The sequence below is a fragment of the Cervus elaphus genome, chromosome 8 (assembly GCF_910594005.1).
Source record: "Cervus elaphus chromosome 8, mCerEla1.1, whole genome shotgun sequence".
Classification (NCBI taxonomy): domain Eukaryota; kingdom Metazoa; phylum Chordata; class Mammalia; order Artiodactyla; family Cervidae; genus Cervus; species Cervus elaphus.
This window is the reverse complement of record NC_057822.1, coordinates 43,838,513-43,853,230: the sequence shown is the minus strand read 5'-3', so window position 1 is coordinate 43,853,230 and position 14,718 is coordinate 43,838,513. Positions and strand designations below refer to the sequence as shown.

Below are 14,718 nucleotides of genomic sequence, written 5' to 3'. Positions count from 1 at the left end.
CCCAATGGCTGTGGTCCTTAGATCACCCTTAGAAAAGGGGTCACTATAGCACCATTACCGTAAACAAGTGAGGAGTCAAGAAAATTACGGCAGCTATTACACTATGCCTGCTGTCTGTGGGGTAATGACCATTGGCATGGTTTACCGTCATTTTTCCAGGAAAGGTCTTCCAGAAACTCAATGTGTATTCTGCTTCCTTCCTTTTCCTGCCGAGATGGAGAGCAAGCGACTCATAACAAGAGCTGGAATCCTGCAGCTTCTGGTATTCTGGAGATGTCTAGAGGCCAATAATTAAGAGGTGGGGGGAAAGGATATATAACAATTGTCCAGAATTTGTAGACTCATTGTGGTTTAGATATATAGTAATAAACTTAGGGAAGGAAGCCAGCCTAAGAAAAGACATGGTACACTAAAGGGAACTGAGAAAAAAGAAGACTGTCTCCAGAAAATTCTACCACATACAGTTACACATGTATCACATACAGGTACATATGAAATGGGGGAAGAACTCAAGAGGGAAAAGAAACAAACACTGGCAGTTATCAGTAAGGAGAAAAGCAGAGAACTCAGGATAGGAGAGGAATTATCAATGGTTTTGGTCTCAGGATCCCTCTATTTTGCTTCTGTGGGCTATAATCTCTTGATATTTACCATATGGTAAAATAAAGTTGAAAATTTTTTAAATCTTTATTAATTCAAATATAACCAAAAATTTTAATTAAAATTAAAATTTCAAAACAAAAAAAATGTTTCATATGAAAAGCGGCATTGTCCCACATTTTTCAAATCTCTTTATTATCTGAGTTAAAAGATGACAGCTGGATTTTCATATCTGCCACTGCATTTAATCTGTTGAGATTGTTTAGTTCAAACAAATGAAGAAAATCTTCCAACTTGCTACAGTTGGAAATACAGCTGAAATTAGATCAGTTTGAGCTAACACCGAAACCAGACAAAAGAAAAGACCTACAAGACCAGGTAGGATCAAACATAAAGAGGCCACATAAATTCCTAGATCATTCTGAAGACAACATCTGTCCTAAATAAGGATCCCAAGATATAAAAAATTCTGAACTATAAGAAACCCTAGAATCATTATGGTTTCTCTAGAGCCCTTCGGAATGGAAACTAAAACAACACATTTCAGTACAATTTCAAAAGTAACTGTCTTAGGACCAGCTTTAATATATGCTAGAGTGATGCAAATTTTCTAGGACTCCACCTAACTAACTTTATACAGAAAGTGATCTAGTTAACATTTGAGAAAATCCTGTAACACTGCTGATTTTTCACAGCATAAGCCAAAGTGACCCAAATACCTGGCATGAAGTCTACCATGAATCCAGGCCAGGTGCTAACGCCACGCCTTAGAAGGGTGTGTCATCACAGGCAGGGTTTTAACAGCTCTGTTTAACTTGTAACTTGTACTCGGTATGTACTCAAAGTTGGACAACTACTGAATGAGTAGCAAAACTGGGTCTCAGCTTTAGACGGACATGAAATGAATAAAGTGAATCTTGTCAGGGCCCTGAAAGGAAATTGAATCCATAGCAAAGAACACTAGATAAACCTACAGCCATACTTTCTTCTTTCATTTCCCTGAAGAAAAATAAATTTAGTGGAGTTCCAGATCTTGGGGTAGAATAATTCAAACAAACAACTATGATCCTTGGCTTCCCAAGTGTCCACAAGAGGTAAATATGTGAGCTTACCACTTCAAAACAAGTAGCAAGTTTTAGCAAAACTTTTGCATAACTATGAAGTCGTCTGATTGGCAAGAAAAACAGAGTATTCAAAATTTCCATCAACTGGGTGTTTTCATCATCCACTTCTGATAAATCTTGCAAAAGCTCCTGGTTTTTATTTAGGAAATCACTGAAGGTAGAGAAAAAAAGGGATTCAGTTAATCATTTTGATATTGACAATATGCATGATATTAAATAGAAGTATTTCACCACACACTACTTTCTTCAAAATGTACACATTTAGGTGCTATGGAAGAAAGTAACAGATGATTAATACAATGAAATAAACATGATGTAATTAAAACAATTTCCCTGCCTATAAATATGGGATTTTTGAGTATAAAAAGTAGTAAATGGTAGGAATAGTAACACTATAATAGATACAGTGAATCACTGACTTGTGCCTAAAGTTCTAGGAAATGAATCATACATCCCACAGTTATAGGGAATAATTGGAGACAAGCTGACACAGTTACCTGTTAATTTCCAAGTAGGAAGTCACAACAATAAATGGCAAAACCAACTGTTCTAATCACTTGTGCTAAACATAAATACTGGAAGAAAAACAAAGTTCTTTGCTCTAACAAAATTGGCATGGACTACTAAATACTGCTAATTTCTTTTTTTTCAATTTGTGATCATCTAATAAGAGCTTACTACAAAGGCGTATTAAAAGGTATAGATGCCAGTACTGCAATTAACAGCGAACAGTAAAGCAAATTATATGTGCGGGTTTTAAAATCACTGAGATCATTGAAAAAACATTTCAAACTGAAACCAATATTCACTTTTTACATTCAATTATGAAGTGAAGTGAAGTGAAAGTCGCTCAGTTGTGTCTGACTCTTTGTGACTTCATGGACTATACAGTCCTTGGAATTCTCCAGGCCAGAATACTGGAGTGGGTAGCCTTTCCCTTCTCCAAGGGATCTTCCCAACCCAGGGATCAAACCCAGGTCTTCTGCATTGCAGGCAAATTCTTTACCAGCTGGGCTTCTAAGTTTAGGCTTCCCAAGTGGCACTAGTGATAAAAAATCCTCCTGCCAATACAGTAGACTCAAAAGATGTGGGTTTGATCTCTGGATCGGGAAGATCCCCTGGAATAGGAAACGGCAACCCTCTCTAGTAGTCTTGCCTGGAAAATCCCATGGACAGAGGAGCCTGGTGGGTTACAGCCCATGGGGCCACAAAGAGTTGGACACGACTGAGCAACTGAGCACATACATATATAAGTTCATGATTAAAACTTTACTGCGAATTTTAAGGCTGATCGGTAACCCACTGAGATTATCCACAACACACTAAAACACTTAAAAGATCTGTAAAGAAGTAAAAGGGTTCTTCTTTTGTGGCTCAGCTGGTAAGAATCTGCCTGCAAAGCAGGAGACTTGGGTTTGATCCCTGGGTTGGGACGATCCCCCTGGAGAAGGGAAAGGCTACCTACTCCAGTATTCTGGCCTGGAGAACTGCATGGACTGTATAGTTCATGAGTCGGTGGAACAGAATAATAATCATTATCTGCCACTTAATGAACAATAATTATGTGCCAAGTACTGCCCTCACTGCTTTGTAAGCACGATACTGTAACTCTTAGCTAGAACGCTTCAAAAACAGAACAATGTCATACAAGACTATAAAACAAAAACGAGTAATTTTATAATCCCTTAGAGAACTATGGAATAAAGAGATGCTTAACTCAGAAATTATAAAATATTATCTTGGAAAGATGGAGAAATATGTAATAATTTCCAGGAACCTGTAAGTTCAATGTCACAAAGTGGACTGCTGTATAATGTAATTAAGAGATCTTGGAGAGTGTGCTGCAGGGAACATGGCCCAGATTTTTGTTTATATTTGGCTTGTTGGGTGGTCCTACTTACTCCTCCATGTTCTGCTGGGGGAACTCGTTTAACCCTACATCAGTATTCTGCTTTGACCAGCTCCTGAGAGATGGAGGTGGTACATGGTGAATACATACTCCCTCTGCCCACATTTCTCCTGGATGCCCAGTACTAGACCAGGAATATTCCAACTCTTTTGAACCCTATTATTTTTCTGGACTCACTGAAGTACTTGCCTATAAATTTTCCCAAAAGGTGCCCTAGTATGCTCTCAGAAAACCTGAACTACTCTGTTTAGCATATTTTCTCTTGGGAGTTTTTAATCCAATAGTGGCAATATTGCTCTTTCTTTATATGGGTAGGTTTGCACTTGTTACCCAAAAAATATATTAAAGGTAGAAACAACGGAAGTGCCTGTCAACAGATGAATAGACAATCAAAATGTGGTATATTCCTAAAATGGAATATTATTCAGATACACAATGAGATGAAATTTTGATATATGGTATCACATGGATGGACTTTGAAAACATCAGGCTTAGGGAGATAAGTCAGACATAGAAAGACAACCGCTGTATGATTCCACTTATGTGAGGTACCTAGAGCAGGGAAATTCAGAGAGACAGGAAACAGAATAGAGGTTACCAGGGGCTGGTGGAGGAGGGGAAGTCATTTTTAATGGGCACAGAATTTTTGTTGGGGATGATAAAAAGTTCTGTATATAGATAGTGGCTTATACAACATGTGAATGTACCTGATGCCACAAAACTGTACCCTTAGGAATGGTTAAAATGATAAATATTATGTATATTTTACTACAATATTTAAAAAAAAAAACTTCATGAAGATCAAACTACCATGCTAGTCTGAGGTGAGTGTCTAAGTGATAAACCAGCTGAGTGAGGAAAATGTGGGCAGGTTCACTACCTGCCTGTGGGCCCACTAGTTATGATCTAGAGATTCTCAAATGGTTCTTTTTAAATGAATATCTTAAAATTCTCATCTTGTAAACAGAAGTTAAAAAAGAAGTTATTACTGCCTTTAACTATGTAAAACCATGGGATTCATGAACCACCACTTTGGAAAGGCTGCCCAAATCCAAATTTAACATCTGCTGCCACAGCTCAGAGTCACCCAGAGTTCATTAATTGCTTTCTACCCATCCAGGCTCTAGCAAGAGGCTTTCACTTATGTTATTGTGAACTTGACTCTGAAATACTAGCTTTTCCTAGGCACTCAAAAACACAGACTGCTATAAAACATGTTCTTTGGTTGTTAGAATAATTGGAAACTATGCATTTGCTTACATGGCAGGTTTAGCAAGAAGCTGGAATCCTCCCATAACCAGGAAATTTGTAATAGATGTGCAATACCTTGAGCAAAAAAGAAAACACACAGATATTAGTGTAAAAGTAAATCTGCTCTTCAGAGTTTTGAACAAGCATCTGTAATAAACACCTCTTGCTATCTAATAAGTGAGTTTCACTTCAGAACTTTGTGATGTTAACAATCATGAACTACGTGGGGCATGTTATGTGATCATCACAACAGGAGTAAAAGGCCATTTTAGTAAAGATGTTAATAGGAATTTTTTTAAAAAATACTTTAAGCTATGCAGAAGACGCTAGAATTTATTTGGTAAGTTTTACTTTGGTAATTTAACAAATGTGAGAAAATACGATTTAAGTTGTTGGATTTTAAAAAAATTCTAATCTTCACTTTAAGTTTTCCAATTAAGTCTTCAGAAATAAACAATAGGGAAGGTAAGAATATATGTTTAAAAGAGCTTAAGCGAAAAAGTGTTAGAAACTGTTGGTAAAGTACTGATCTATAGTTAAAGAGGAAGTCGTGACACACTGCTTCGCACCACGTACATTTCTTCCACACCTCTTGGCTGGCAAATAAAATCAACTGACTCTGACAAAGAAGGCAAATTCCTACTAAAAACACCCCAAGGTACTGAACACTTAAAAATAGTTACAATGGTAAATTTTATGTTGTGTATTTTACCACAATTAAAAATAATTTTTAAAATTCATATACAAATAAAGTTTTTTACCTGCCCAGTCTATATGAATACATTTAAAAAACCCAAGGAATCAAAATAAAAGCAGGTCCAAGCATAAGTCCTGAAGTATTACAGCAGAAAAAGAGAAATACACATAAGATCTATACAAGTCAAAAAAGAAAAATTAATACCAGTAAAAGCTGAAACCTTCACACATACAAAAATCTAGTTTAAAAAAGTAAATTCATATCAAATTATGCTACTTTTTATATCTGAAAGAAGATGAGTTAGAAGACTAGCAAGGGTATTTCCTCCCAGACAACAGCCAACAGCTTCAAATATATTCAGTTTTGTTTAGAACTAAAATCACATACATCCACCTGCACATTTACGCCTAAGTCTGTAAAGAAATACACTATTAACAATGGCTGTTTCTGATAGTAGGATTATGAGTGACTTTAAAATCAATACTTCAGATCAATAGCATAACCTAATACACATTAAAGTAACACTTAAATTATGCCTCACATCACAAGGCCAAAATGAAAATGCAAAATGCAAAAGAAAAAGTGAGAAATACTGAATATTTCAAATACAGTTGGGATATTTTACTTGAAAAACATGAAAAGAACCTTGGATCACTATCCTAGGTTTTATTACAGAAAGATCTTTATTTTTAAACCCTCCTTTACACAACAGTGAAAAGCAGGCATTGGAAGAGCTCCATATTTACAATCATTAGTTGACCTTAAAATAGTGTTTACTTATTTCTTCAAATTTTAGTATAATTTATTTAAGTACAAAATTGTTCTCTAAAGAGCCATCTTTATTATAGGACATTTTGTAAATTAAGAATACTGCTATCATTCTGCTAGAATGCAGAAGGAAATTTGAGAATGCATTATTTTTTTAAAAAAATTTCCCCTCTTAGAGCAAACTAAAATTGTAGTGATGTGGAGCTATACAGTTGTCTTAAGATTAAAGCACTGCTTTGCAATTTCTATTACCTTATAGAACTCTCCCTAATCTAGTATCTTCTGATTAAGGAGCTGTTCTCCTTGGCAGAATAACCCTGCAGAGACTGAACATGACACGGACTGGATACTTGCTCTGTATAACTATCCAAGAAGAGACTTGCATGCTTCAGGATGACCAAACTCCTGGCTTCCTTTACCCCCTGAAGGAAGCTGCTCAGTGAGGTTCCATGCTGACCAATGAGGTAACACAGCTTGCTGAATCGGCTTGCCACTTCCTGCAACAGCTGGACTGTATTTGCAGTGCCCAGATTTTCTGGAACAAAACGATGATGATGATAACATAACCTAAAGACTCATTATATAAATACTTTCTTATGATCAAGATTATGAATTTTCCTTTACTAAAAATTCTTAACATGTTGAAATGGACTCTCAACTATGGAACCCAAATAATCACAGTGCTTAAAATGCAGAGATTAGTGTCCAGTCATTTCAAGAACTTGTTAAAAACACATTCATGGAACCCCTACAGATTCTGACTCAGCGGACCAGAGTTTAGACACCAAGATGGATATTTTTTTTAAGAGCGCTTTCCAGGTAATTCTGAAGACCAGCCAATATTTGATAACCACTGTGGTAATCCAACTCTCTTCTCATCTTGAAGCCAAGTCTTCTAAGGCCAAGGGAAAGGAAGTGAAATATCTACCTTTATACAACTGGTTAGTAACAGCCAGGAATTAAATTCACTTCTATAGCAATACCTCTGTCAACATTTCCCACTTTTACACTGACTTCAGTTCTGCTTGCCCCCTGGATATGCCCTGCCCTTCCATGGAAAGAAAAAGATTCCAAAAAGGTTGTCTTTGATCAAGATAGTCTAAGATTGACTTAGACTGCCTTGGTTACTCTTAACTTTATAAAGCACATCAGGAGACTACTACTTTTTCCCAGTCCAAAACACCCAATTTGCAGGACTTCTCTCTAAGCAGTGAGGCTGATAAGCAGACCACATGAAACCAATATAGAAATCAGGACTCAGAATAGGAAAAGGACAGGTTTCACTTTCCTTTCAGAGCAATCCAGGAAGCTTCCAGCTTGGACTGCTTCCTATCTCTTGCCAAAGTACTAGGCCCACCCATTGGAGGAGAACTTATAGAACAGGAACTCCACAACACTTAAAAAAGCAAAACATGTTAAAAACAAAAACAAATGCTGACTGTCTCCAGCTTATGTAGGGACTGAATTCAGGAAGACTGTAAGTTAGTTGTTTGAAAAATAGGTATTTTCCCATTAAAAACAATAGACTGACCTACACAAGCCAATGTCACCCTAATGTGGAAAAATGATGCATGAATAGAGCACAATTTAAGTAGTAGAGTACTGGTCTGAATTCTGTGGCCTCACAGGGGGTCAAGGAGTTCAGGTGAATGAAAGAGAAAAAAGGTCCTTTCCATTTTCTGAGAGTAGGGTCAAACCTACAAAAGCTTTCGACTAGGGGAAGTTAATCTTTAATAGCCCACTCACCCATCTCCATTCTGTATTCCTTTATAACCTCCTGGAGACCTCAGTATTGTATTTCTAGACAGCAGGACCCCATCGAGGACCACTGTAATCTATTTTCTCCATATTATCTCCTTACCTTCAATCCCTGTTGTCACTGATTACAGCTAAGGGGTAAGATTTAATCAATTTCTGCTAATGTTGGGGGTAAGATCCTTAACACTCTTACAGTTATTCACACTTTGAGATACTACTTGTAAATTCAAATGAAGTTCTACTTGATAAAATTCTAAGAAGCAGAGCAAAGAAAATGAAAATTTGGAGTAGTATATAAGCTATCTTGGGGCTTGCCTGGTGGCCTAGATGGTAAAGAATCTGCCTTCAATGCTAGAGACCCGGGTTTGACCTCTGGGACCAGAAGATCCCCTGGAGAAGTGAATGGCAAACCATTCCAGTATTCTTGCCTGGAGAATTCCACGGAGAGAGGAGCCCGGTGGGTTACAGTCCAAGGGGGCCTCAAAGAGTTGGACATGACTGAGTGACTAACACTTTCACTTTACACTTTTAAGGTATCTTAGAACTAATGTGGCTAGAAGTGTTGCTTAGAAGTCTGACTCCTAGGATCAACTGTTCCACAGTTGCTCTGCTTCTCTGCCACGGGTCTTATGAAAGCTCCGTGTTTCTACTTCCACAAGTAACAGGAGCTCTGGGGGTGCCAGGATAGGGAAGCTGGGCTATCAGCAAAGACGAAATGGCTTGTAAGCTGTTGACCACTTGGGCACAAAAAGAAGAGACTGGAAAGAAAGGAGCAGAGTACAACTCAAACAAAAAGTTTTCTTTATTTGTGATATAGGAAAAAGAGGTAAAACAAGACTCCTGATAACTGACTGGCTGGAACAGTGGAGGGGGAAGTTCTACTTACCTAAACCAAGAAGAGGCCTAAGAATCTGGGACTTGATATCACTTAGTTTTGAATAGAAGCGTCTTTCAGTAGTAGCCAACTCATGGAGACTGGCAATATATCCCATAATGTTTTTGTCCACCAAGGCTAGATAACTGTCTTTTCCAGCTGTCACTCTGCTTATATACCCAAGCTAAAACAGGAGAAGAAAGAGATTAAAGATAAAATCTAATTTACTAGCAGTAATTTGGGCACTGAAGTTGGTTCATAACAGCTGGTGAGAGCCAACAGCTAACTATGTAGGAATTCTGCAGCAAGTTGGTTATTAAATCATTAGTAGTTTGAAAGTGGCAATACTGAAATTTACAAAAAAAAAAAAACCCACAAAACTGGAAAACATTACAAATCAGAGCTTTTGAGTTTACTTTGATGTTTAGGCCTGGTTTACCAGTATACTGTTGTTATATACTTATAACACAATATATATATATAACTATAAACATCTATAGTATTATTTATTGCCACAATACCTTTTATTTCACTTTACACATAGTTAGAACCACTAATACTCTAAATATACAAAGATCCAAATGATACAAACACATGTCTCAGGACTTCTTTTCGCATGAAACAGATAAGAGCAGAGACCATCTCTATGGTAGAGCATAGACATCTCTATGCTGTATGTCAAAATATCAAGGATCTAGGAGTTATATTTTAAAAGTACAATAGAAATAGATTTTCTTTAAAAGTGGACTTTGTCATTTATTCATGATAGCACTGAACAAAAACATTTGATGTCTTTGTCACATATCCCTATTAAACTAGGCAACCAAGTTGCAGGCTCAATACACTATTAAGAGCCCATGATAACTAAAGACACAGATTGAGCCTCACCCATTTCATCAGCCCATTTCATCCTTTACCTGGACTGTGGAATCTTTAATGAGGAATGTGGAGTCAGGGCCAAGAACTACAAAGAGTCAATTAGTATGTCTGGAATAACAGGCTATATACAGGTCAAGAGTCAAATCTTGGCCAGTGTTACCTTTAGCAAGAAAGATCTTGCCCTTATATATAGCCACAATTACATATTTAGCCAGAAAAACAAAGGATTAAAAAAAAAAAAAGTCCATAGGATATATTATTCAGTAAGAATAAAAAACCCAGAATGCACAAGCTTTGAAGGTTAATTTCCTTGCAATGTTGTGAGGAAAAAGAAAACCAGAAATAGACCAATGGTATTAAGTTTAAGAAAAAGAGGTAAGTAGTAGGAAAGCAAATAAATTCAGATCAACAAAGGAAAAATAAGCTAACAGTAGTAAACAAAAGAAAAAGCTAAGAGACGATGGTAAGAGATGGGAAACAGCACTGTTGGTGGCCTGTCAGGTCTGCCATGAGCCCACCTCAGGCCCCTGCAATTTTCACTTTCTACTAACAGTTAAAAATTCATTATTCAACTTCTATTCTGACTCATTTCTGAGGACTCCATAAACACAGTCAGAAAACTTTGCTGTGAAATAAGTACTTTTAATATTCCTATGTGAGGGTGTTATATCAACAATTATTTATAAAAGTATTTACTTCAACAAATATTTATGAAAGGTATTTATAAAAGAGGATACAGCTGTAAATGAGAGAGCTTAAAATCCCTACTCTAATGAATTTTACAGTTAAGGAGGACAGACAGTAAACAAAATAAGTAAACTCTATAGAGGGTGAGATGATGATATGCAATGTAGAGAGAAATAAAGCAGGAAAAGGAGATGAGGAGTGAAGGGGGATGGGAAGTGGTTTGCAATTTTAAATACATTAGTCAGGGACACTAAGTATTAGGCATACATACAAACAGCAACAGAAACAAAAGATTTCTCATGTGTTACAGGATGTGGGCCTTAGGATCTAATTCCTGTTCACCTTACTACAGGAGAGAAGGACTGGCATCTTAGTACCACTGTGATTCTCTGGAAGGCTGTCACCTTCTGTTGGGTCCTGCCGGCCACTGTAACATAACCCAGGCTGGAAGTCTTCAGTATCCACTAAAAACAGGGAATAATCCTGGCCTGCAGCCACACTCCAGACTCCATTTTCACTGTTCACCTGCAATGACAGGAAGACATGTCTGTCTGAGATGAAGGAATCAGATGCAACTCCAAGTCCACAATAACTAGAATGTTAGGTTACCTGAAGAAGTGGAATAAAAGTTACATCTCAGAGGGCAAGACTTACCCAGAAATGTACCCAGAAACGTACCCAATCAACTGAAGAACAGATGCAGCAGTGAAAAGGAACCCTGTTCAACTAGTAAATTTAGAACTGGATTGTTCTATAAGAAACTGAAAAATTTGAATTCAAAAAGAAAAAAACCATACATTTGATATTTTAATTGTTCTTTTTGGAAGCTGTCATAGGACTTAGCTTGTACTACAATCAAAGACCCAGAAACTTGTAGAGTCCTATTCTGACAGCTAGGACACACCTTTGTCCATTCATATTCTGCTATGTACACAAAAATCAAGGTAAAAAGAAAACCTAACTAGGCTAAATTCCATTCTGGCCAACTAAACCCATGGGTGCTAAAACTGCTTTCTGACTTGGAACTCACTAACTCTCTCACATGACTTCACTGCGTCCCTGGATGCTACAATAGGCAGAACCCCTTAAAAGCCCATCTACAGGGATCCCCTAGACCAATGATGCTCAACAAGAAGCTTTTGCAGCAGCAGCAACAATCATCTAGGAACATGTGAGAAATGCAAACTCAGGCCCAGAGCCATTGAGGGGAGGGACTGGGCGGTCAGCTTCGACAAGTGCTCCAGGAGTTTCTGATATACGCAAAAGTCTGAGAATCACTGCCCCAAACCAATGGCTTCAGGTTTCCGGGATTCCAGGTAGTGATTTAGGAGCCACCATGGAAAGGCAGGTGCCCGGGTTCTATCCCCACCCACCTCCATCCTTCAACTAAGACAGCCCCACAGTTATCTGTTTTAGGCAGGGGATCCAGCACAAGGTTTCGTCTGAAGGAAGGGTTCTGCTGTGAAAACCACTGCCCCAGCAGCAGTCCTGCAGGCCCAGCTTCAGCCATCGTGGAGCAATAAAGCAAAAACTGTCTAATCTTGAGATTACGTGTCTAGATTTGGTTCACATCCTGGGCGATTAGGTGACAGTGTGTGAGTGACTATCACGCACATCTCCACTACTTTACAGTTATCCTCTTCAGGCATGACATTATCTTCTCAAATTCAGGTCATCTATAAAACTGACTTCCTGCTAGTTTTGCAAAGAATGAATTAAAATTTTTGCAGGAGGAAAGAGTCATCTTCCTAGTTTCTAATCAAAACTAATTCAGGTCTCACTCTGACTTGATTTTAATTCACACATTAATTAAAATGACTTCAAAATAATTTTCTCAAATAAAAAACCAAAATAAAACCTCCCCCCAAATAAAGGCCAAAATCATGATGCTGTATTTTCAGAGGTATAGGTAAAGAGTAATGAAACTAGAACCTTATAACAAACTCTATTCTCTCTTGTCCGACTCTAAAATGTTAAATAAAAATTGTATTTCCAGCATCTCCATGCTGGATTATAAAACTTTTCTCAGTAGGAATATAAGAATGTTCTAATTTATTCAAATGAACAGAAAATAAGAAACAATGATTTACCATATTTTTATTTGTAATAAAATATCAGAAATTGAATTTGTTGTTCAGTTGCCAAGTCATGTCCAACTCCACAGGATGTGCTATTCAAAACTGAATAGCTTACCACTAAAACATTTTATGCTAAAAATATTTAAGATTGGAGCTAGAAATAACAACTGTTCTGTAATGTTTCATTTAAGTCTTTCCTTCCCAGTAAAATTAGTTCACTGGAAGGAAAGGCAACAGGTAAAGGTCTTATGTAGTGATGGATGCACAGTGTACACTGAATACATGAATCACTGGAACATGTATTAACTGTAGCTTATATTTTGAATCATGTTCCTGAAACTTAAGTAAACATCCCGTTCTAGTCTCTAATACTCTCAGGGCAGACAGCATGCATCAGGATGGAGAGGATTCAAACTACGAACACATGAGCCCCATATCCCATTCTCTTAGGCTACTGGGCTATCATCATGCCTACTCTGCCCACAACACATCCACTCCCAAAACAAACAGATCTTATATGAGGAGTCAATACTACTGATGAATTTTGCATTTCTGCAGAATGTTGTGACAGAAAAAAAAGGTTGAGAAACAGTCCTCTAAAACTGTACCCATTACATAAATTAAAACCAATTCATATAGCAATAAAGAAATTATACTTTTAGCTTCCCTATAGAAAACAAAAAGGGTTACAAAAAGGTTTTACTACTGTGTACATAAAAACAAAACAAAACAAACTATCAAATAGTATTATGTAAAAGTTACACTTAAAAAAAAGTCAAACTTAGGTGAGAAGTCAGAGTAGGCATTATGTGGTAGTATAAAGCTTAGAAGTCAACCTCACAGTACAAGAAATATTTGCTTTAAAATAACCTGTTCATTTTTACTTAAAAAAAAAAAAACAGAACTATGAATACTTAGTGAAGTTAAGAAAAAAAGAAATATTAAAACAAACTAACACATCAAAAATGGGAACATTTTGCCTGAAAACAAGCAGCTTCAGTTTTTTAAAAATTTTAATGTATGTGATAACAAACAGGTTACAAGTATACAATTCTTCTAATTTTATAAAACAAGAATTGGAGAAATATAAAGTGTTATAACTTAGAATTCTGGAATAAGTTGCTATAAAAGTCATCAAGGTTACAAAAGTACCTTTGCAAGACGGGGAACTGTTGTTGGAAAATCAGAATGCCCAAGTTGACCAAATGTGTTGCTCCCCCAGGAGTAAACCTATTAGAAAACCACAGGAAAGTAGGTAAGAGATGTGACACTGATTTTTGCATGCCAATTCTGAACTTTTATAATAACACATATATACCAACAGTTACACACAAATTACTTATCCTAGTCTTTCAACTCTTTAGAAAATTCATTTTAACTAACATTTCTCAGGAGTTTATTGCCCGCCAGGCATTGTTCTTAATATACTTTCTGTGTATTAATTAATGTTTCACTATCAATCTTTTTTTTTTTTAACATATAAGGGAATTGGCCCAGAGAGGTCACAAATTTTCCAGGATTTAATCCCAGGAACTATCCTATACTGCCTCTTATAAAGAAAGTGATTTTTAAAAATAAAGCTAAGTACCATGAAGGAAAAAGGAATCACAATTCTTTATTCTGTGGACACAACTCCTGTCCACAGAATAAAGTCGTTCCTATGGAACGACTAGAAAGCTTTTCATTTATGAAGAATCACTGCAGGAGAAGCACAAAGCACCTATGCTCTACTAAAGACAAAAAAACAATCAGATTACAGTAACTATGCTTAATGCAAATGATTTTGTTTATTCTGATTATAAAAGCAATTCATAACCACCGTACAAGACTGTGACAGTACAAAGCAACAAAAAGAAAGTGAAAACTACTAATGAACCACCCACTCAGAGACAACTCCTACCTTGTTTTAGGAACATACACATATATAATTCCAGAAATTGTATTATCTACTATATATAATGAATATACAAAATGTCAAGTGTAAAGTGGGACTCTACTATCAATGCTGCTTTGTGACCTGATGCTTTTTATGTAATGCTCTGCACACTGACATCTTTCCAGGTCAATAAGTATAGAGCTACGGTATCATTTGT

At 36.8% G+C, this 14,718-nt stretch overlaps 1 protein-coding gene across 3 annotated transcripts in view; it reads right to left on the bottom strand.

Moving 5' to 3' along the window:
- Positions 1-14,718, bottom strand: part of ALS2 (alsin Rho guanine nucleotide exchange factor ALS2) — a 58,625-nt gene that overhangs the window by 19,359 nt on the left and 24,548 nt on the right. For all 3 annotated transcript variants that reach the window (XM_043910387.1, XM_043910389.1, XM_043910388.1), the window contains exons 8-14: positions 13,778-13,855; positions 10,890-11,072; positions 8,994-9,165; positions 6,704-6,884; positions 4,894-4,959; positions 1,713-1,875; positions 146-277 (exon numbers count right to left, since the gene is read on the bottom strand). In XM_043910387.1, the coding sequence (XP_043766322.1) occupies positions 146-277; positions 1,713-1,875; positions 4,894-4,959; positions 6,704-6,884; positions 8,994-9,165; positions 10,890-11,072; positions 13,778-13,855 (975 nt within the window). The remainder of the gene's footprint in view (positions 1-145; positions 278-1,712; positions 1,876-4,893; positions 4,960-6,703; positions 6,885-8,993; positions 9,166-10,889; positions 11,073-13,777; positions 13,856-14,718) is intronic.